The sequence below is a fragment of the Vulpes vulpes genome, chromosome 3 (genome assembly GCF_048418805.1).
Source record: "Vulpes vulpes isolate BD-2025 chromosome 3, VulVul3, whole genome shotgun sequence".
NCBI classification, from domain to species: domain Eukaryota; kingdom Metazoa; phylum Chordata; class Mammalia; order Carnivora; family Canidae; genus Vulpes; species Vulpes vulpes.
Genome location: NC_132782.1, coordinates 70,520,547 through 70,541,820, shown reverse-complemented (window position 1 = coordinate 70,541,820; position 21,274 = coordinate 70,520,547). Strand labels below are relative to the sequence as shown.

General features: G+C 45.8%; 1 protein-coding gene across 17 annotated transcripts in view; it reads left to right on the top strand.

Moving 5' to 3' along the window:
• Positions 1-21,274, top strand: part of CTNND2 (catenin delta 2) — a 923,063-nt gene that overhangs the window by 768,547 nt on the left and 133,242 nt on the right. For all 17 annotated transcript variants that reach the window (XM_072752714.1, XM_072752715.1, XM_072752713.1 and 14 more), the window contains one exon: positions 19,487-19,604. In XM_072752714.1, the coding sequence (XP_072608815.1) occupies positions 19,487-19,604 (118 nt within the window). The remainder of the gene's footprint in view (positions 1-19,486; positions 19,605-21,274) is intronic.

Sequence of the window (21,274 nt, the reverse complement as noted above, 5' to 3'; positions counted from 1 at the left end):
AGGATAAACAATGAAACTACACTTTTCCTGGCCAACTTGTGACCTGGTTTTACTGATGCTGTGAGGCTCCTCGAAGTGCCCTTGTCAGATGACCTTCCTATGCAGCATTATAATCCCTACATTTTTGAAACATTACTCCCTTCACAGCTAAAGCAGTAAAAGGAAATCATGCACCCAGTGGTGCCATTATCCTACACTCAAGTTAAGCGGGAGCCATCTGGTAGTAGTAAACCAAGAACAGTCACTCTTAGGTTACCTGGAGTCGTGGAGGATCTCATTGCATTCAACATTCCTGCAACAAGAAGCAGCTAAAAGTCCTAATGACTGTATTTCATCCTGTTACTCAGAGCATCTTCGTTTGAAGATACGACAAGTTTGTCTGAAGGTTTTGAAATACATTAGCAGAAATATTAAAAATGAGCTTTGATGGCAAAATACTACAGTAAGGCTTTTGGTCTTATGTGCACGTGCAGATGTTGTAGCTTTTCCATTGCCACCATCACAAGGGCCACAAACCCAGTGGGCTGGAACAGCGCGGGTGTCTCATGGTGGCGTGCATCAGAGGTGCAGGGGGGCATGGTCTCACAAGTTCAAAATCAGGGTCTCAGTCAGCAGGTTTTTCTCAGGAAGCTCTGGGAGGAATCTGCTACCTGGATCATCCAGATGGTTGGCCAAATCCAATTTCTTGCAGTTTTTGGAGTGAGGACCACATTTCCTTGTTGGCTGTTGACTCTTGGCTGGTGGTGGTTTGGTCGTTCTCAGCTTCTGGTGGCCACCACATTCCCTGATTTGCAGCCCCTTCCCTAGTCCTGCAGAGCTGGCAACGTCAGGGTGTTGGACCCTGGCTCACGGGTGCCAACGTGTCCCGGCGGACGCCCCAGAGACTCAGACCCCAGACAGGCAGATGCAATTAGCAAGAGGGTTTATTGGACGTTTGCGCAAACGGGCTCTCCGCCTCCGAGGAGGAAGAGAGCCCCGATTAGCAATTACAGGTATCTTTTAAAGGCAAAAAGACCGCTTAAAGGCAAAGAAACCGGGGGAGTAGCATAGCATCCAGGTTATTGATTTCTCAACATGAACCTGTTCAGGGACATTTCAGTCAGGGCGTGGGGGGGGGCGGGGGATGGTTTTCTTATCTTGGACAACCAGAATATTTTTCGTTGCTTAAATTCCAGGGAGGTGCAGGGATGGGCTGCCTCTGGATTAGGGCTGGTCCTACTCACAAGGGAGGGCAGGGGTTCTTCATTCCCTCCTCTTTGTTTGGGCTGATTTTAATCTTAAAATCTTAGGGAACATTTATTTCTTCAGTTTGGAAGGCCCGACATTGTTGAGTTAATACCAGAGCTTGGGTAATGGACAATCTTTCTCAGACGAACTGGGGCAGCTGGTTGAGGATGCAGGGGCCGAAAGTTAGCAGCAGGAGCAGGATAACTAGAGGGCCCATAATGGTAGAGATTAGGGTGGTCATCCAGGGAGACTGGTTAAACCAGCATTCAAATCAACCCTGCTGGGCCTCCCGGTCCCTTTGTCTTTTATTTAACCTATCCCTGAGTTTGGCCATGGAGTCCCTGATGACTCCAGAATGGTCTGCATAGAAACAGCATTCCTCTCCCAGGGCCGCACACAGTCCTCCCTCTTTCAGGAGTAGTAAATCCAAGCCTCTCCTGTTTTGAAGTCCTACTTCTGAAAGTGAGGTGAGGGACTGTTCTAACTTAGAAACGGACTGCTCTAGTGCCCGTAGATCCTCATCTACAGCTGCCTGGAGTTCTATATGACGTCGTGAGCCCTGGATCAGAGCAGCTGCGCCAGTACCCACCCCAGTAGCGACCCCTAGTCCCAACATAACGACTAGGGTTAGGGAGACAGGTTCGCGCCAAAAACGGGTGGGATGTTCATCATACTGATTTTCTAGAGTTTCAGCAGGGTGATAGAACACCCTGGGTATGATCTGCACCATGACACAGAAGTCGTTTGAGCTATTTAGAACCTTAGCCGACACACAGGGGGTGAGGACTTTGTTGCATGCCCACCAAGTTCCTGGCTGGGGCTCCAGGTAAGAGTCAGTCCCTAAAATCGGGGCGGTAGTATTGCAGAGTTCCTGGTAACCCCGGGTGAGTATAGTTAGCCTTGACAGTGATGTAATCCCAGGAGGAGGAGGACCTCCCATCCTGTGTCCCCCGTAGTCTCGCACCCCCAATTTTTATAATAGAAGTATTCCCCTCCTCCACAGGTGGGATTTAGCCTGCGATCTCTGTGGTACCCGAGATAGACATAAAAGGGAAGAGTGCTGAGCATGGCCCTTCTGTCAGGCGTGCCACATCCTCCCCATGGGTCTAATCCCAGTCGCCCTGGGGGGGCTTTCTCGGTTGGGGGCCCTAGAGGTGTCCAAGTATCCCCCTAGGTCCCATGGGCTGGGGGCCCCTATGGTTAGCTTACATAAGTCAGGATATAGGTTAGGCCACCAGGTTCCCAAGGGAGCAGTCTTTAGTTGTGGACCAGACCTTGTCACCCCCAGATGTTAGTACCTGCCAGGTTAACCTTTTGAGGGCATGAGAGTCACCTTTGGCGGAGGTGAAGAGCGCTAGGAGAGGTAGGAATATAACAACTGTCATTGAACAATTTTTGAAAGTCTTATCTTGAGCGGGTTTTGGGTGCGGTGGAGCTTCCATTGGAGTGGCTTGTCGGGTCCGTCCTGGCTGGCGTCAGCGGTGCTCCTTGATGGGACGCGCTTGACGTGTGAGGCGTGGACCCAAGCAGCAATGCCGTCTACCTTTAAGGCGGTTGGGGTGGTCAGTAGTACAGTGCATGGGCCCTTCCAGCAGGGCTCAAGCGTCCTGGACTGATGTCTCCTGACGTAGACAGAGTCACCAATCTGGAACGGGTGTGGGTCGGTTGTGTCTCCGGGGCGGTAAACAGCTGCAAGGGGTTTCCAGATCTGGCGCTGGATAATCTGGAGCGCCTTTAGCCTGTCCTGTAAACCGGGAGTGTTAGCAAGAGGGTTAATAGCAGAGTCTAGCAAGTCCGTCACTGGTGGGGGACCTCCATAGAGAATCTCGTAAGGAGTTAGCCCATGGCGCGCGGGAGTGTTCCGGACTTGGAACAGGACCATAGGGAGGAGTTGGACCCAGTCTCTAGTGCCAGTCTCCAATGTCAATTTGGTTAGGGCCTCTTTAATTGTTTTATTCATTTTTTCTACCTGCCCTGAGCTCTGGGGTCTGTATGCACAATGTAATTTTTAATTTATCCCCAGTAATCTGGCCACCAACTGACTTACCTGGGAGATGAAGGCGGGGCCGTTGTCCGACCCTATTACCTTGGGCAGTCCAAACCAGGGGAAAATTTCTTCTAGGATTTTCTTGACAACCACCTGGGCAGTTTCTCGTTTGGTGGGGAAGGCTTCTGTCTATCCTCCTGTGGGCCTAGTGCAGTGGCTCGTGCTGTTTCATTGGCCATCCTGTTCCCCTCTGCTACTGGGTCGTTGCCTCGCTGATGCCCCGGACAGTGAATTATCTACCACGGCCACCCCGGCTTTGCGTTCACCATTTCGTAGAAAGCTACTCCCCTCGGTGTACCAGGTTGCTTCAGCATCTGGCAAAGGCTGGTCCGTCAAGTCCCCTCTGGTGCCATGGACCTCAGCTAGGATCTTTTATATAATCCTGTTCTGTCTTAGCTGCTATGAGCAAATCATCCACGTACTGCAGAAGAACGAGGTCCGGATCGCCAACTCCGAATTCTGCCAAGTCCTGATGCAAGGCTTCGTTGAACAAGGTGGGGGAGTTTTTGAATCCCTGTGGTAGCTTTGTCCAAGTGAGTTGTCCTGAGAATCCCGTCTCAGGATCTTTTCATTCAAAGGCAAAAATAGGCTGGCTTTGAGAGCTTAACTTTAGGCAAAAGAATGCATCTTCTAGATAGAGCTCAAGGGTCCTTCTGCCTCAGTTAAAACTGAATGTTGAGCTTCCGTAGCAAACAGGAAGGTCACTGGTTGACCCCCCCACTTTAAGGGTTATCCGAGGCTGGGGGGGGGCTCCTGGCCCTGACATCCCTAATCTTTATCCTCTAGGGACAGTACAGGAATGGGCTTCTTCTTAGGTCCCTGCATTAGGCACTTCTTTGGACAATCTTTAACCCAATGTCCTTTTTCCTTGCAGTAGGCACATTGGTCTCGTTCAACCCGTGGTTTTCTTTTGTCTCCCAGGTCCTTACTCTGTCCTGACTTACTCTGCCCTGAGCCCTGTACTACGGTGGCCAGTATCCCAGTCAGTTCTTTATTGCGTTTCCTTTATCTCTTTTATTCCCTCGTTCCTCTTGCTCTTTACGGATCCTTTCCTCCCTTTCCTCTGGGGTGTCTCTCTCTCTCTTTCTCTCTCTTCTCTTTCTCTTTCTCTTTTTCTCTTTCTCTCTTTCTCTCTCTCTCTCTTTCTCTTTCTCTTTCTAAGTATACATACGGTAGCCTTCCATTAATCTTTCCAGAAAACCTGCACTATAGCACGTACCTTTGCCAAATTGGTGGGGCGTCACCCTGCCCCTCTGAGACCCGCTAGGAGTACCTGGCGATAGAGACGGAGCCGCTCCCTACCAGTAGCAGTGTCGTAGTCCCAGGTCGGGCCAACCAAGGGGAAAACATCCTCGATTTCATTAGGCAGCTGGGGCGGCCTCCCATCCGCCCCGGGGACGTTTTTCTGTAGACGCGCTGTCTCTCCTCCGTGGTGAGGAGAGTCTGCAGGAGCTGATCAGGGTGCCCACTGGGTCCTGGCTGAGAGACCGGGGCCTTCACCTGCAAGATAATATCAATATTAAAAGTTCCATTCCTGGGCCACCCGACGTTGAGAGTCGGCCACTCTGAGGAGCAGAAGGTGACCCATCTTCGTCTTCTGACTTCGACCGAAAGGTTGTGTGCCCGGCCGGCGACTTCTTTCCAGTGATCTAGAGCGAGGCTTAAAGGGGTGGTTACAGTTTGTCCCATGGGTGTAGAAAAGAGGTGAGCGGGGAGGAAGAGGACAGGAAGAAAGACACAGAACAGACAGACGCACACAGATGACAGGACCGGCACGGCGGATTCAGATGGGAGCGGTCGCCAACAACGACCCTCCCTGAAGAGGAGGGAATGCCGGGCTCCCTCCCTCTTCCAGACCACTCCGGAGTCCGACTCCGGAGCAGGACCAGAAAGACACAGAACAAACAGACACACACGAATGTCAGGACTGGCGCGGCAGATTCAGATGGGAGCGGTCGCGAACAACGACCGTCCCTGAAGAGGAGGGAGTGCCGGGGCTCCGTTCCCCTTCCAGACCACTCCGGAGTCCGACTCCGGAGGGGGACCAGGGGTCTCAGGGCACGTCTGCCTCCCCCGCTGGTCCAAATACAGAGTACAGCGTCCTGCAGGCACAATACAGACCCGGCACAGACCCGGCCAGTCAGACAAACGGACGAGACAAATATGACATTTAGCGAGCTCGGTTTTACCTCCTACCGGTCTTAGGATTGAGTCTGGGGCGTCTCAAATCCCGGACGAGCCCCCAAATGTTGGACCCTGGCTCACGGGTGCCAACGTGTCCCGGCGGACGCCCCAGAGACTCAGACCCCAGACAGGCAGATGCAATTAGCAAGAGGGTTTATTGGACGTTTGCGCAAACGGGCTCTCCGGCAAACGGGCTCTCTGGCTCCGAGGAGGAAGAGAGCCCCGATTAGCAATTACAGGCATCTTTTAAAGGCAAAAAGACCGCTTAAAGGCAAAGAAACCGGGGGAGTAGCATAGCATCCAGGTTATTGATTTCTCAACATGAACCTGTTCAGGGACATTTCAGTCAGGGCATGGGGGGGAATGGTTTTCTTATCTTGGACAACCAGAATATTTTTCATTGCTTAAATTCCAGGGAGGTGCAGGGATGGGCTGCCTCTGGATTAGGGCTGGTCCTACTCACAAGGGGGGCAGGGGTTCTTCAAGGGTATCAGGCCCTCTCCCCTCACCTTCCCTCATCTCTCTGCTCCCTCTTCAGCCACATGTCTTGGACTGACTGACTTTTCTGCTTTCAAGAATCCTGAGATGACACGGGACCCGGCAGGATAATCCAGGATCATTTCCCTACCGTTAAAGTCCAGGATTAGTACTTTACTGCTATCCACAGAGCCCGTTCACAGCAGTGCCGAGATGAGCATTTGACTGAACCACCTCAGCACAGGCATTTGAAGGGATATCTTTCAAATTCTCCCTTCCACAACAAAGAAGGAAAAGTTTAGTCATGACAACAATGGAGGCAGACATCCCAGGTGCTCAGCAGCCTTGGTTTTAAAATGCAAAAACTCTTGGAACAGCTTTGACTTTTCCAATTATTCCTAAATTGCAATTCAGACCAATGCCTAAGCTTCCTTCTTACAGAAGCTGGCACCCACTTTCTTTCAGTAAGCCTTCCAGAAATGTCCTCCAAAATGTAAAAATATATTTCAATAATTAGGAATAAATGTATACTTTTCTCCCTTTCAGAAAGTAACAAAGCCAGTTCATCTTAGTTTTACTGAGTTCTCTCTATATTTTCTTCTTATAGAAGTTTATATGGATTCTTATGGTTTCTCCCCCTGGTCACCCAGCACCCCTACACTAAACATTTCCCTTTCAAAACAAGGAGAGAAGAGAGTTGTCCACAGACAGCCTCTGCAGCTTTACTTCCTCTTTGGCCAAACAATAATCTCTGGCCAAAGTAATCAGAGTCTGGATTTTGTTTTTGTTTTTGTTTTTATCACTTATCACATTCTTTGGTCCAAGTAAAAAACTACTAAGCGAGCCGTCAAAACTTCTAAGTTCCCAGGACATCAGTTAGGAGAGATGGGAGCATTTTTAAGAGGTTAAAAGAAAAGCGGTTTTTATTTTTAAAGCTTTTCTTCCCCTTTGCACACAGAGATTGAGCTGTTTTGACCTGTTGGACCCTGGCTCACGGGTGCCAACGTGTCCCGGCGGACGCCCCAGAGACTCAGACCCCAGACAGGCAGATGCAATTAGCAAGAGGGTTTATTGAACATTTGCGCAAAAGGGCTCTCCGCCTCCGAGGAGGAAGAGAGCCCGGATTAGCAATTACAGGTATCTTTTAAAGGTAAAAGAAAAAAAACCGCTTAAAGACAAAAGAACCGCGGGAGTCGCATAGCATCCAGGTTGATTTCTCAGAAGGTCAACATGAACCTATTCAGGGACATTCCAATCAGGGAGTGGGGGGAAATGGTTTTCTTATCACAAACAGAATGCTTTTTGTTGCTAAAACTTCAGGAAGGCACCTGGATGGGCTGCCTCTGGATTAGGGCTGATCCTACTTACAGGGGGGGTTTCTTCAGACCCAGGGACTATTTTTATTAGCATTGTGGCCACAAATTTAAGGAGACTTTTTCTAAAGAAGAAATTTAAGAAGTCCCCCCCCCCTCCAAAAAAAAGCAGAAGGATGGTTACCCTAGGTGGCCAGGGCAGTGGAATGACAGGAATTTCCTCTTCCCCCTTTCTTATCTTGTGGCTGCATGCATTCTCATCACTCACTCTAGGGTCCTGGGCAAAGACCATGAGAGATCAGCTTAGAGAAATGCTGCTGAGGTCAGTCCAACCCTGAATACCCAGAATAAAAGGCTATGTGGCAGGAGCTCAGGAATTGCAAGGGCTTGACTAGGGTAGAAATAGGGGGAGGGGTTGAGACCCGAGAGTAAATACCGTTTTTTCTTCTGAAGATACTCTCAGGTTTGGGTTGTTCTTATTGGTACAGAACAAAGTATCAGTGAGTGAGCAAAGCAATCATGAAAATAAGAAATGCACCTTGACAACGACTCATCATCTAGACAAGTGAACTTTTAGAAATCACATTGAGTCAATCCTAGCTTTAATATGTCTTTGAAGCATGCTTTGTTAAAATTTCCTGCCAGTAAATAAATTGAAAGATTACATGAGTGCATATGGGGAATTGGGTGATGAATTAAAATGAAAGTTTGAAGGGTTATTCTAATAATAGCTATTAATAATCCAGAACATAAGGCCAAATCTTGAAAGTCTTCAAACCCACAATCTGACATTTAAAAGGCAAGTAGCCAATTACCTATAATCCCTTATTAGTCCGGTTTGTTCTCCTACTTCTTAGAAGACAGAGGTCTCAAATTACAAGGAATTGGATGGCCTCAGGATTGCTCATTATTTATGTAGCCACAATGCTCATTTTCCTGGAAGCCACCCATTGGTGAAGTGAATGTTGCGTTTCTAGTTTGCAGTGTTTCCTAGCAGATTAATTGATTGCGTGTATTTTTAAAGCTCAGGTTTGGTGACTTATATTCAATTGTGTCTGGATTGATGAGGAATAATTTGGCCTAGCAAGAAAAGGAGAAGAAAATGCTGCGTTTTTACTCATTTTTTAACTTAACTTGCATTTTGACCAGACTTTCTCTTTGCTGTTGCATTTGTAATTGGGCCATGGCTGGCAAATGCTTTTTGTTCTGTGGGAATGCCTGCTGCGGTGGTGGGACATACACTCGATGGAGAACCGCCCCAGATGCCAAGCAGAAGTACCGGGACTGAACTTAAATGCAGGCTCACAATGCCTGCTCCCTGGTTCTGAGTCATCACAAAGGGCCTGCCAGAACGTGCTAGAGTGAAATATTTGAGGCATCAGTGGAATGTGGGGTAAGTGGGCATTGGCTCCAACGATCGGGCCCCATGGCAGTGCTCCAAGCTTGACATGTGGTCTGGTAACTACAAACTCAAGGCACGGTGCGTACAGCTCACCCCCAAGTACTACAAGTTAGGGAACAACAGCTAGATGTTCATGGAGCTCAAAGGACTGCAGGCACAATTAGGTTCACAGTTAACGGTGTTAGCCACACAGCACTCATTTTTTTTTCTCTGTAATTTCCTTATAATTTAGCCCGATGGGAAACTTTCAGCAGACATTTCATAGAGCAGTTAACTCTGTGGTGTCCATCAATTTTAATTGGAATCATGAAGCTAAAACCCTAGGTAGTACTTGACAGCCATAGGACATCTTTTAACCTAGGCATTTCTGGTTCCGCTCTTGGCTGCTTTAGAACAATGTGCCCTGATGCATGGCTAGCTCCAGAAGGCAGATCTAGAGATCTAGACATTCTTAAAAGAGCAGTGTTGAATAGTCAACCAAAGAGGAGCCCATCTGTTTCTCTCTACTGGTTTACATTTATGAGGGTGGGAGGGGTGTCAACGCGTAGGGGCCACTTTTCTGAGGACAGCTTGGGAGCCATATTCACTGCCGCCCGGTAGGTAGTTGGTCTTTAGGTCACTGAAGCGTTCTGTCCCTGCAGCTCAACAAAGCAATTACCAAGCCATCACTGTCCTGATTTATAAAGAAATTGTCTCCCTTGAGAGAAGACAGTAAGGTGCATAGCAGGAATCCAAAAGTGAGACTGTGCTAATCCTTAAAAAAAAATAAAAAATAAAAAGGAAAATTTGTTTCTTTGGAAATTGTTCTGACTTGGCCGTGATAAAGTGCCAGCTTAAGAAACACATATGTATAAAGAGAAGTCAAGAGCTTTTCAAGTAAATTCAGCCTTCTGTCATTTGTATCCAGTAAAAATGTACAGAGGTGTGGCTCATCCTAATACAGGTGTCCCTCGGTTTTCAAAAGTTTGCTCTGCCACTTTGCTTTTACAAACAAACAAACAAGAAAGCCTAAGATTCTGCGATCTGGGAATGCTCAAAAATGTTTCCATATGAATTAATGGTAATTGCGTCTTTGCTTTACATGTGTCAGCTCATGAAAGGTTTCACAGGAGCTCCCTACTTTTGCGAAGCAGAGGAAACCTGCACTTTTCATTCGGTACTTATGGTTGGCATTTCAGATAATGTTCCAGGAATTCACTTAGAATAATGAGTCTCCACTACAGACTTCACTCAAGCAGAGCTAGGACATCACCCATTTCTCTCCCTTAAAATCCAGCGTGCTCATTATCGCCCCAGAATAGAATACCAACCACCACACTCTCTGTTCAGTGGAAGCTGTGAGACTCAGGTTTTCGGGAGCCTCTTCTATAGTGAGACGACTGACAGACGTCGAAGCTATCAACCAAGCAGGAGAGCAGTCTGATGCAAGCTGACGCCCACATATCTGGTAGCTCTCTTGTGGCTAATCAGATTGGGGATAAGGCAAAACAAATTAAAGCAATGTACTTTTGCCTCAAAAAGTGCATCATCATCACATCACACAGTGTTTCTTGTGCTTTAGCCTGCTCTGAAGTAGCTGGATCATCACCTGGCCTTGCGTAGTTGAGGGCAGAGGCTTTTTATGCCACCACCTCACCCTGATCCCTACACACATGCCCCCAAGGAAGAATTTTGATTTTCCTAAATAGGTGGCACTTTGGTCTTGATCAAAACAATTCAATTATTTGGTCATCTAGAAATATCTTCCTGAAACTTGCATGAGTCCACTGCAGATAAGCAGTTTTGCAGGGAAAGGGTGGTGTGAAACAGGTACACGGGGTGTCAAGAAGATTTTAATTTACCCTTGAGTAAAACAAGCGGAAGGCTCTGTCCTCGTTTCCTACTGCTGCTATAACAAATTACCACAAACTTAGTGACTTGGGACAACACAGATTTATTATCCTACAGTTTCTGTGTGTTAGAAGTCTCACACAGTTCTTAGCAGTTTAAAATCAAGGTGTTAGCAGGATTGTGTTGGGAGAAGACTTTTCCAATCTTCTATAGGTTGTGGCCAGAATCCAATCCCTTGGGGCTGGAGGACCAAGGTCTCTGTTTCCTTGCTGTCGGCCACTGAGAGCTAGCAGCCTCTCTCTCAACCTTGCATGTGGCCCTCTCAATATCCAAACCAGCGATGAGGAGTTGATCCCCATGCCTGAGATGTCTCTGACCTTCCCTTCTACTGCATCTCACTGACTCCACCCAGAGAATGCTCCCTGCTTCTAATGTTCATTGGGTCCACAGGGCAATCACCCTATTATAAAGTCCATAACCTTAATTCCCTCTGAAAAGTCCTTTTTTCCATGTAAAGTAACGTATTCACAAGTTCCAGGCGTTAGGACATTAACATCTTGTGTGGCTATTAATACCAAAGAAATGGATTATCTGCTCCTAACAACACTGATGGGACGGGCATAGGATAATAATTATAGACATGCCAGTTCAAGGAGGGGAGAAATAAAAAATAAAATAGAGCACTTGTTCAAAGCAGCTTGGAAATCAGCCTAGCAAACCCCAGTATGTTTCAAAGCCAGGGACTTATCTACTGTCATCGTCGGTCTGCACTCTGGGCGAGATGTCAGAGAAAGCCATTGGAAAAGCCTCTGGAAAGACTTGAATTCACCAGGCAGGTGAGGGGAATCTTGCTTTGGTTCCCTATTGGTTATTGGTCAAATGTCACACACATTTACCTGCACGTTCCTACAGAGCCACAGTAGGCAGAAGAACCTCTGGTGGTCTGCTTCCTGGCACTCAGAGCAGCCTGGCTGGGCTGCTCAGCAGCTGGATGTCAAAAAGGACTCTTGGTTTCAGCTCAGGTCATGATCTCAGGGTCATGAGATCAAGCCCTGTGTCAGGCTCCACAGTGAGCATGGAGTCTCCTTGAGAGTCTCCCTCTCCCTCTGTCCCTACACCACCCACCACTCACTCTCTCTCTCTCTTAAAAAAGAAAAAAAGGGTAAAATCAAGCAAAGAGCATGATTAACTACTATGTCAAAAAAGCAAAACCATATTTACACCATTTGTTTGTATGAGTAGAAAATAATCTTGAGTGGTAAACATCCCATAGCCACAATGAGCCCCTTGGACAGAGAGAGGGGAAGAAAAGAGTGAGAGTGTTCACTGTTACTCATATATTTTTCCCATTGTTTTGATACTTTACAAATGGTTTCAGGTTTTTTGGAAATTAGTGATGAAGATGTAAACGATGAGGTTATCATTGTCACTGTGAAACCTTCCACTCTTTCCTATCTTCACCCCTTGTCTTCTCTGGATGCTTGCCATCCATGCATGCAGCAGATCCGCCCCCCCCGCCCCCCCCCCCCCCGCCTCACCACATGTCTCTCTCCCTCTTGGATGGGAGTCTCTGGGTGAGAAGCAGCTGGAGGAGTTAACAGTTACTATGAAAAATCCATGCCAGGCCCTGAGTAGTGGGCTGTGTCACCACAAGATCTGGTGACATTAGACATCCCCATCGGCACATTTCAAATGTCTAGACCAAGGCAAGGCATGTGCCTTCATACCTAAGTACAAGACCATGGCAGGTGCACAAGATAACCCATCTTTGTTGAAGTTTTTTAATACTAAGAAGGGAATAAGCTCTCCATTTCTGCAGAGAAGCTACAGATTAAGAGGATGAGCCCTAATGGTTTCTGTGGTGGTGGCTCCTCTGAGTGAAGAAGAGGGAGACAGACCGACTTGGCAGGGCTCACACTGCCCCATGGACCCTGTAGCCACTGACCTGGAGTGAGAGGATCTGGCTGGACAGCTGTCACTATGTTGACCCAGCTTGGGGGCAGAAGAGCCCTTCCTCCCCAACCCTGCATGCTTGGATTTCCCACATGGAGGAAGAGATTCAGGGTTTTTTGGTCAATGATTTTGGAACCTACAGGCAAGCTCTCCCAAGGCTTTTTGTAGGGAAAGAACAAGGCATAGTTGCTGTTTACCCATGGTGACAAATGCATCTGAATCCTGAAGCCCGAGCTCTGGATTTAGGAGAGCAGTGTTCAGACCAAGGGCACTGCTGATTTTGATTAGAGGTTCTTAAACTTTTTAGGGGTCCCGGCTTCAGAATACTATGAAAGTTCTATTCCTTTATCACAGAAAAAACATGCACATAACATATATATATATATGAAATTTTGAGCATAATATCGGGTTCAGAGACTCCTCCTGAATCCCACAAATAGGCTTCAGATGAGAATCTAAGTCAGGGATTGGAAAACTATGGCCCATGAGCCAAATCCCACCCATGACCTGTTTTTGTATGGCTGCAGATAATACTGGGCTTTACATTTTTTAAAAGGTTGTTAAGGAAGAGGAGAAAGTACAGAGACCTGTGGGGTTCCCAAATTTGGAATATATACTCTCTGGTTCCTTACAAAAAACTTCTCTACTTTTGATTTAGATGGGTGGATAGATGGATCTCTTTAAAATGGAATGTTTTTAACTAAAGCAAAAGCAAGCCTACTTTGCAGGAGAGTGGCTTGAGTATGATCAGTACCATTTCCCATTCCCAAGCTTATTCAGATCAGGTAATTTATGGTAAGTTACAAATTTTATTGGAAATCACGTGGTCAGGAAGTTGAGATGATGCACATTTGTGTTTTGCTTAGATTTCCCTCACAAACTTAGTGTAGCTGGAAGATTTTCACAGGTTCCATGTTGGGAGCCTATGGCAATCAGTCTAAATATATCATTGCGGAGGGGAGAAGGGTGGAAGGACGGGATAACTTAGGTGATTGGCATTAAGGAAGGCACGTGATGGAATGAGCACTGGGTGTTACATGAATGTGCCATTCAGTTGATGAATCACTAAATTACCTTTGAAACTAATAATACACTATAGGTTAATTAATTGACTTTAAATATAAATAAATAAATAAATAAATAAATAAATAAATAATTGTTGTATGTGGGGCCATGATGCCCCCACCCATTAAGAAGAAGAAGCTGAGGGATCCCTGGGTGGCACAGCGGTTTGGCACCTGCCTTTGGCCTAGGGTGCGATCCTGGAGACCCGGGATCGAATCCCACGTCGGGCTCCCGGTGCATGGAGCCTGCTTCTCCCTCTGCCTATGTCTCTGCCTCTCTCTCTCTCTCTCTCTCTGTGTGTGTGTGTGTGTGTGTGTGTGACTATCATAAGTAAATAAAAATTTAAAAAAAAGAAGAAGAAGCTGAGTATCTTTAAGATTTTATGTAACATGTAGCTCAATTATGATGTAAATGACAATTACATGGTCATTTAGTAAGTATTTCAATTTCCTGCTGTTGGATTTCCTGCTAAGGGAGTGGTTCTCACACTCTGGTGTGTAGGGCATCACCCAGGGAGCTAAGAAGACACAGTGAGTAGCATAAGGGCCTGGGCCTCTCCATTTTGATCAAGTTGCAGAGATGATTTAGATGCAGTGGAGATTTGAAAATATCTGGGCTACACAGAGGTCTGGTGTTAGGAAATATACCTACAAATTAGACCCTCAAGGAGCCCAGCTAACTAGAGTGGGCTTCTCAGCCTCCACACATGGCACTGTTGGGGAGGCCTGTCCTGAACACCGTAGGATGTTTAGCAGCAGCTCTGGCTGCCTCCACCCACTGGATACCAGTATCACCCCCTTCCTCTGCAGCTGTGAGAAGCGGAGTGTTCCCAGACACTGAGACATTGGCATATGTTCCCTGGTAGCAACTTGGTCCCAGGTAAGAGCCACTGGTCCAGCAGGAGGCAGGCTTGCAGTCACGCACCATTGCATTTAGTTATTACTCACTGAGTCCCTACTAAGTGCCATCCAGTGGGGAACCAGAATAATGACAGCAAAATAAGCTGGTGGTACCCACCCCTCCCCACATCATGGAGGGCCCAGACTCAAACATTAGGTGTTACAGGTGCCCTAAAAGCTTGTCCCTGGAGCAACAAAAGAGGGAGTGAAGGGGACAAGGCAGAGGTCTGACCAAGCCTCAGCAGTGTGATTGCTCAGAGACAGTGGGCCTAGATGCAGAAGCAACAGCATTGCAGGGGGAGGGGTCAGCACAGCCTCAGATCCACAGACAGAGTCTCCTTATCTGTGGTTGAGTATATGGAGGCTCGAGACCCTGGGAGTCCCTGGTATCCCCAGACCCAGGTCCAGCACTCCTGTCTACTCTGTGCTGTCAACCATTATGGTTTCTACCTCTCCCTCTGCCTGCCCTGCTGCGTTGGCATCAAAGCCTACAGAGTGTGTGGCTTTGTATTTCAGCTTTGGCTTGGGACCACCTGTATTTCTTGGAACAGTCTAAGCTCTGCTGTCTGGCAATCCCAGCCCCACTCCTCACACTGGTGTATAGTCTCAGAAACTCAGCTCAGGTCCCCAGAGACCCAACATCTGGGCTCTGCTGGTGAGATGAGACAAAGCAGCCCAGTGAGCCCCAGCTCATAGATGTGCAGGAAGGACCCAGGGCTCAAGGTGATGAGGGTGGACCTGGTAGGAGACGACCCCAGGGAGGGGTAGACTATAAAGGCCAAGGAGCAGGGGGTGTGGAGAGGAAAGGAGGTAACAGGGAGCACAAGAAGAGAAGCTGAGCCTACCAGCCTGGGGTGAAGGTGGCTATGGCTCGGGAATACCCGATTGGCTCCAGGCGGCAAAATTGTGCAATGCCCTTCAGTTATTCAGCATGTATGAACAATAATATCAACCAGAAGAAAGCTTCGATCTCAAACTTGTTTAGTGTGAGGTATGATACTACTTTGAGATATCACACACTATGTTCAGTTGGGATTTTTTTTCCTCCTTTCTTCCCAAATTGAGAGTGACCTGAATAATCCAGGAAGGGCGTTATAGTGACAGAGCACAAGCTATAGTATAAGAAACCTGCATTCTTGATCTAACAGATATCTGATACTATCCAGTGAGTATGGAGCACAGAGGTAAATCAGTCACATGAATTCCAGTCCAATGGAAGAACCGAATGCACATGTAATAACCAACTTGCACTGAGGGTTGTATCATGCTGGGGATACAAACAACAAGGACATGCCTTCTACCCTCCGGAAGGTTCCAGTACAGCATGGAACTAATCCAAAGTCAGTGGTGAACAGTAAGATTCAGAGAGCAAACGCAATACTGAGAAGAGAGAGGCTAATTTCAAATTGTTAATTGCTGAAAACCTCATCCATTGGTTTTCTCTACAGTTTCACTCTCCATATCCTGGCCATGTGAAGTAGAGACACATGAAATGAGCTCTTTCTTGTGAAATGCTGCATTCATTCCTTTGCATGTGCAGTACAAGAACCACTTTGGATCCTAGGAGAGCTCTGTATGTTGAATTTGTTTTAAATAAGTGAGTGATGGAAGCTCAGAGAAACAAGATGTCAAACAGCACTGAAGATAGGGAAAATAAAGCAGTTTAACGAGTTACACTGGAACAAAAGAGACTGTAAGAGATTTTATACCTTTTAATTGTAAGAAATAAAAATAAATTACTTCATTTTTTATCAATTAGATAAAAAGATCGTAGATCTTAACCTAAGCAGAAATTACCAAATAACATGTAAACTGATAATTCAATCAAGATTATTAGATGATTTCTAAGGCAGAGCTATTGTACCGTCTTCTGTGCTTTATACAAATAATCTGTAAGTATTTGCTTTAATATTATGTTTAGGCATAAAATTTTGCTGCACCAGTTTCTTGTCAGACATGAAAATCACCTCTGTCAACATGAGCAGAAGAATGTTTTAAGTGTAACAGGAGAGAGGGACTTTGTAGGATGAACACTGGTTCATTGTCACTTATTTAGACTGTAAATTCAATTAATTGTTATAGTGACCAAAACACAAAGTTGTTGGTTTTTTTATTTTTAAATAGTAAAGCATGAATAATATAGTAGATTTTGTCTTGTGGAGGACAAGAAGAAAGAGGAAACTCTGTCTCCTCCAGAGTGAAAAACCCAGGGTACTCTTCTGATATATTTCCTCATTCAGGAGGAGTTGCTTAAAAGTGAACCCAACCCCAAAGATTTAGAGAACACCATTATCCATTGATTAAGAGACATCTGCACATCTCAGTCTGTTTAAAAATATATGTTGGGTATCATCATACCTGCAGATGCTATGATAACTCCTTCTTCCACTCTGTATCAAAGGGGTGTGTGTATGTGTGTATTTACATGCATATGTGTGTATAGGTGTGTGTGTCCCATTCATTTCTCCTTCTCTACAGGGACCCTAACTCATTAGTCTTTCTTGTCTTTCAGTATCTTACACATGTTTAAAAGATTTAATTTTGAAGTAATCCTTTACCCAATGTGGGGCTCGAACTCACAACTCCCAAGATTGAGTTGCATGCTCTATCCACTGAACCAGTTGGGCACCCCTCAATATCTTGCACTTTGTAATATAGCAGCCAGTCAATAACTTTAATTTTGGAGGAAACTAGACTACAATCAAACAGTAAAGAATACTGCTTAGATTATTAATATTCACAACTTGTAATGTTGACAAAGTTGTTAATTCCTGGTCTTTTTCATGGTTGCCCTGCTCATTCATTGATTACCAATGAAAATAGACTGATCACTTTGAAGTGTATTTGTGAATCAGAATGCATCTTCATTATAAAGCTACTCAAGAAAAAGACTGAACATTCATCAGCCAGGGAGGAGGGCAGAGGATTTCAGACTAGGGTGTACAGAGCTACCTCTAAGGCAGTTTAACGAGTTACATTGGAACAAAAGAGACTGTAAGAGATTTTATACCTTTTAATTGTAAGAAATAAAAATAAATTACTTCATTTTTTATCAATTAGATAAAAAGATCGTAGATCTTAACCTAAGCAGAAATTACCAAATAACATGTAAACTGACAATTCAATCAAGATTATTAGATGATTTCTAAGGAATAGCTATTCCTTATTTTGTCTTTGGAAATATGACCTCTTCAAAGTATAGAGGCAAGATTTGAAACATACAGGCAGACATTGCCATTCAGCATTCTTCTGGCCAAAGAGATATGATTGGAATTTTTGAGATGCCTTTTACTCTAACTGCCTCAAAGCTCGACCTGGTGAAAATTGTTTCAAGGAGGAATGGTCTAAAAATGCTCCCTCACAAAGGCAGTCCTTCCAGTTTAGAATAATACCGGCACAGCTCTCACAGCTACTTCCTGCAGAAAGCTGGTTCTTCCTCCCTCCCAAGATCCTGTCAGAAATGAGGGTCAGTCACCCCAAGGGGGAGTCATAGCACTTTATATAAAAATACCATCAATATTTGCCCAGTTATATTATCTAAGGAACTGAGAAATTTTGTTTATATTTTAAGATCGGCAAATGCCAAAAATACTAATCTGAATTGAATAACCTTTCCCAATCTTACATTAAAATGCAGAGATCCTATGTAAACACATCCTACAGAACCTTCTAGATAATCAAAGAGAACATTTAGGTTCTGTAACATTTTAGTGTTAGGTCTACTTTAATTTCTAAAAAATAGTGGTGTGTCTGTATTGTACACCAAGCCTGAAGGCCTTGCTTTCCTCTCGTTCAGAGACCTGGTTCTGTTCCAGCTGCTCTACTCACTGCCTTGGTGGCCATGGGCAGCCTCTGCGCCTCAATGTCCTCATCTGTAAAATAGAATGAAATGTCCTTGAAGGACATTTTGAAAATGAAATGGGACTACCTGTGCCAATTGCAGTGTGGGCACGAGACTCAGTCTATCCAGTGTCTCCCGCAGCCTCTGCCCAGGGCCACAGATTCTTGGGTTTGCCATGTGGTAACGCCTCGCAGTCAGCCCAGAGTGCTGCCTTCCCCGACCGAACCCTCTCCCTAGAGCCAGAATCAGAGTGGTAGTTCTCAACTCCAGCGACATCGATTATGAAGTTACCCAACTCCACCCAAGAGCCCAAAATGGGACTGAGCAATCTCCTCCAGATGATTCTGCTACTAGCCAAGCATGAGAGCCATTGTCCTACCGAGATCATTCTCGAGAGATCACTCTTCCTCATGGTCTCTAAAATCCTTCAGCCCCTTATACCTTCTCTTCACTCACTTCCAGCATCCCTCCAACAGGCTGTGTCTTCCATGAGTTGCTGTACAAGTTCTTTACCTGAACCAAATCCTTACCCTTGGTAGGAGAGAAAAAACATACTCTCAAGTGGTGGGGTCACTAAAGGAACCCCAAAGATTCACCCTTGACTAGGCTTGTCTTATGTCTTCTGTAGGGGTAGAAGGTCTCTGCTTCCCAGCTCCATGTCCCCTAAGGAAAGGCATCCCCTCCCGTTGGCTTAAGCTCAGCAAGCGCTGGTACAAGAAGGAGCTTGAGCCACTCCTGCCCATAAAAGGTGCCATGGGCACCCCAATGAGTACATTTTCACAGAAACCCTTCCCTATGTTCTGAGAATAAACTTCCAGAAGTTTACTTCTGGTGGGACCAAGATAGGCATATTTTTGAGGCAGGTGGAATTAGATCACTAAAATATTTCAGTAAGTTGGAAGCTCTGTCTCTGAAAAACATTCTTTCAGATTTCTCGAAGAAGAAGCCTTTGAATCAAAGAGCTTCTGGTTCCCTCTTCAACTGTCAAGGAAGCAAACCTCGAAGACTTTCTGGGAGTCTCCATCCCCAGCGGACCTTCACAGATCACACGTGTGGAAATCTCCATCTCTGTTTTGCAAGTTGTATGGCAAATACCTGTGGCCCAGCTGGTTCTGGGATGCATTTGGTGAAGCCATCCCTACTTGTTCAAACTGTGTTCTTGGTAAACGTTCTGGAAGCAGGCTCAGAAGAAGGTTTTTGTGGGGACCACCATGGAGGTAGCTGATGCACCACTGTTTTGCTTTGCAGGAATGTTAGTTCAGCCGGAGAGGAGGCTCGCAGGAGGATGCGGGAATGTGACGGGCTCACAGATGCTCTGCTCTACGTGATCCAGTCCGCGCTGGGGAGCAGTGAGATCGATAGCAAGGTTGGTTGTGTTTGCATAGATTAAACGTCTCAGTGAATAAAGATGCCCAGGGGACTAAGCAATGGCTAACAGCAGCGGAGAGCTAATGCTTTGCTTAATACCTTCACTCTGCAATCTCTCTTGTCTCCCCATAGGAATCCAACATTTTCTAGATGCATTTCTAATCCTAGCCTAGAACTAGACACCTAAGTCTCGATTAATAACGAAAATGTGGATTGTTTTAAGTTACTCAAACCAGATGAGTGTATAAACTTTTACATACCACATTACCTACAAGTTTCCAGCCTTAGTTTATAAAATATGCTTTCAAAAGAAAGAGAAATATTAAAACTACCTGAGCTTTGAATAATTCTATGTTCTTGCACATTAGTTTTTTTCAAATGTTAATTGTAGCAAATGCCATTTTAAAAATGTCTTATGAAGACTGAAGAACCTCTGTCCAAATCTGAATAAACAGGACTGGCCATACGTTAATCCTCAGAGTCCAGTCAGTCAGTGTCTGAGTTCACAAACCAGAATAGAATTGGGTGAGCTTTGCCAGTGGTGGAGGTATTTTGTTTTGCCTTAATTTGTTTCTTGATTAGTTTTGATTCAGTCTAAATGTAAAGTTGTCAAGTAATAATATCCCGATATAAACACAGACTTTACTGATGCTTTTTAAGTGACCCATGTGATAAACGTGAGATCTTTTTTTTTTTAATTTTTATTTATTAATGATAGAGAGAGAGAGAGAGGCAGAGACACAGGCAGAGGGAGAAGCAGGCTCCATGCGCCGGGAGCCCGATGTGGGATTCGATCCCGGGTCTCCAGGATCGCGCCCTGGGCCAAAGGCAGGCGCCAAACCCCTGCGCCACCCAGGGATCCCTAAACGTGAGATCTTAATGAGAATTTCTCCAAAGCCACACGACTGACATTTTGGGCCAAGTTATTCTGTGCTGGGGACGTCCTGTGCATTGTAGATGTCGGGCAGCATCCCTGGGCTCTCCCCCACTACATGCCAATAGCATCTTCCTTCCCGGTTGTGACAAACAAAAATGTCCCCAAATATTGCCCGGTGTCGCCCAAGGGAGCAGAATTGGTCCTGGTTGTAAACCACGGCCATGTGTCCGGACCTCATCACAGCCCTCGGACTCTGAATGTCCATCTCTGGTCTCAGATTTGTGTTCCTTTAAAAGTTTATCGGGTGATTCGATGTGTGTCCTATACTGAGAACCCACCATAGTAGATTAGAGAGACAGCTCTGAAATGATTCTCATCAGGAATCCGATGAAATGTTATTTAGTTGTAAAATCAGATAAAGAACAAGTAAGACTGCTTTTTTCCTCTTAGCTATCAGCTGGCATGGAGAATGACGTAACAGTTCTCCACCTTGACTACACAGTGGAGCAGCTAAGAAACTGAGACAATTGCTCATACCCAAGCCCTTCTCCCCATAGTTGTAGATGTGTGATACCTTCTGGAACTCCAGCCCTCTTGAGTATTAGTTTGCTGCGGCTATAAACGTGGTTTATCATCTCATCACCACCACCGAGTTACACGGGCATCATTAGTTTACTCTGCAAGTGTTATCAATTTCGAAGACCCTATGAGGTGCTAAAGATTTAATCAACCCCTCATGTAAACACCCTTAATGGCCATTTTAGAACTTTTAATATCATTGATAGGAAAAT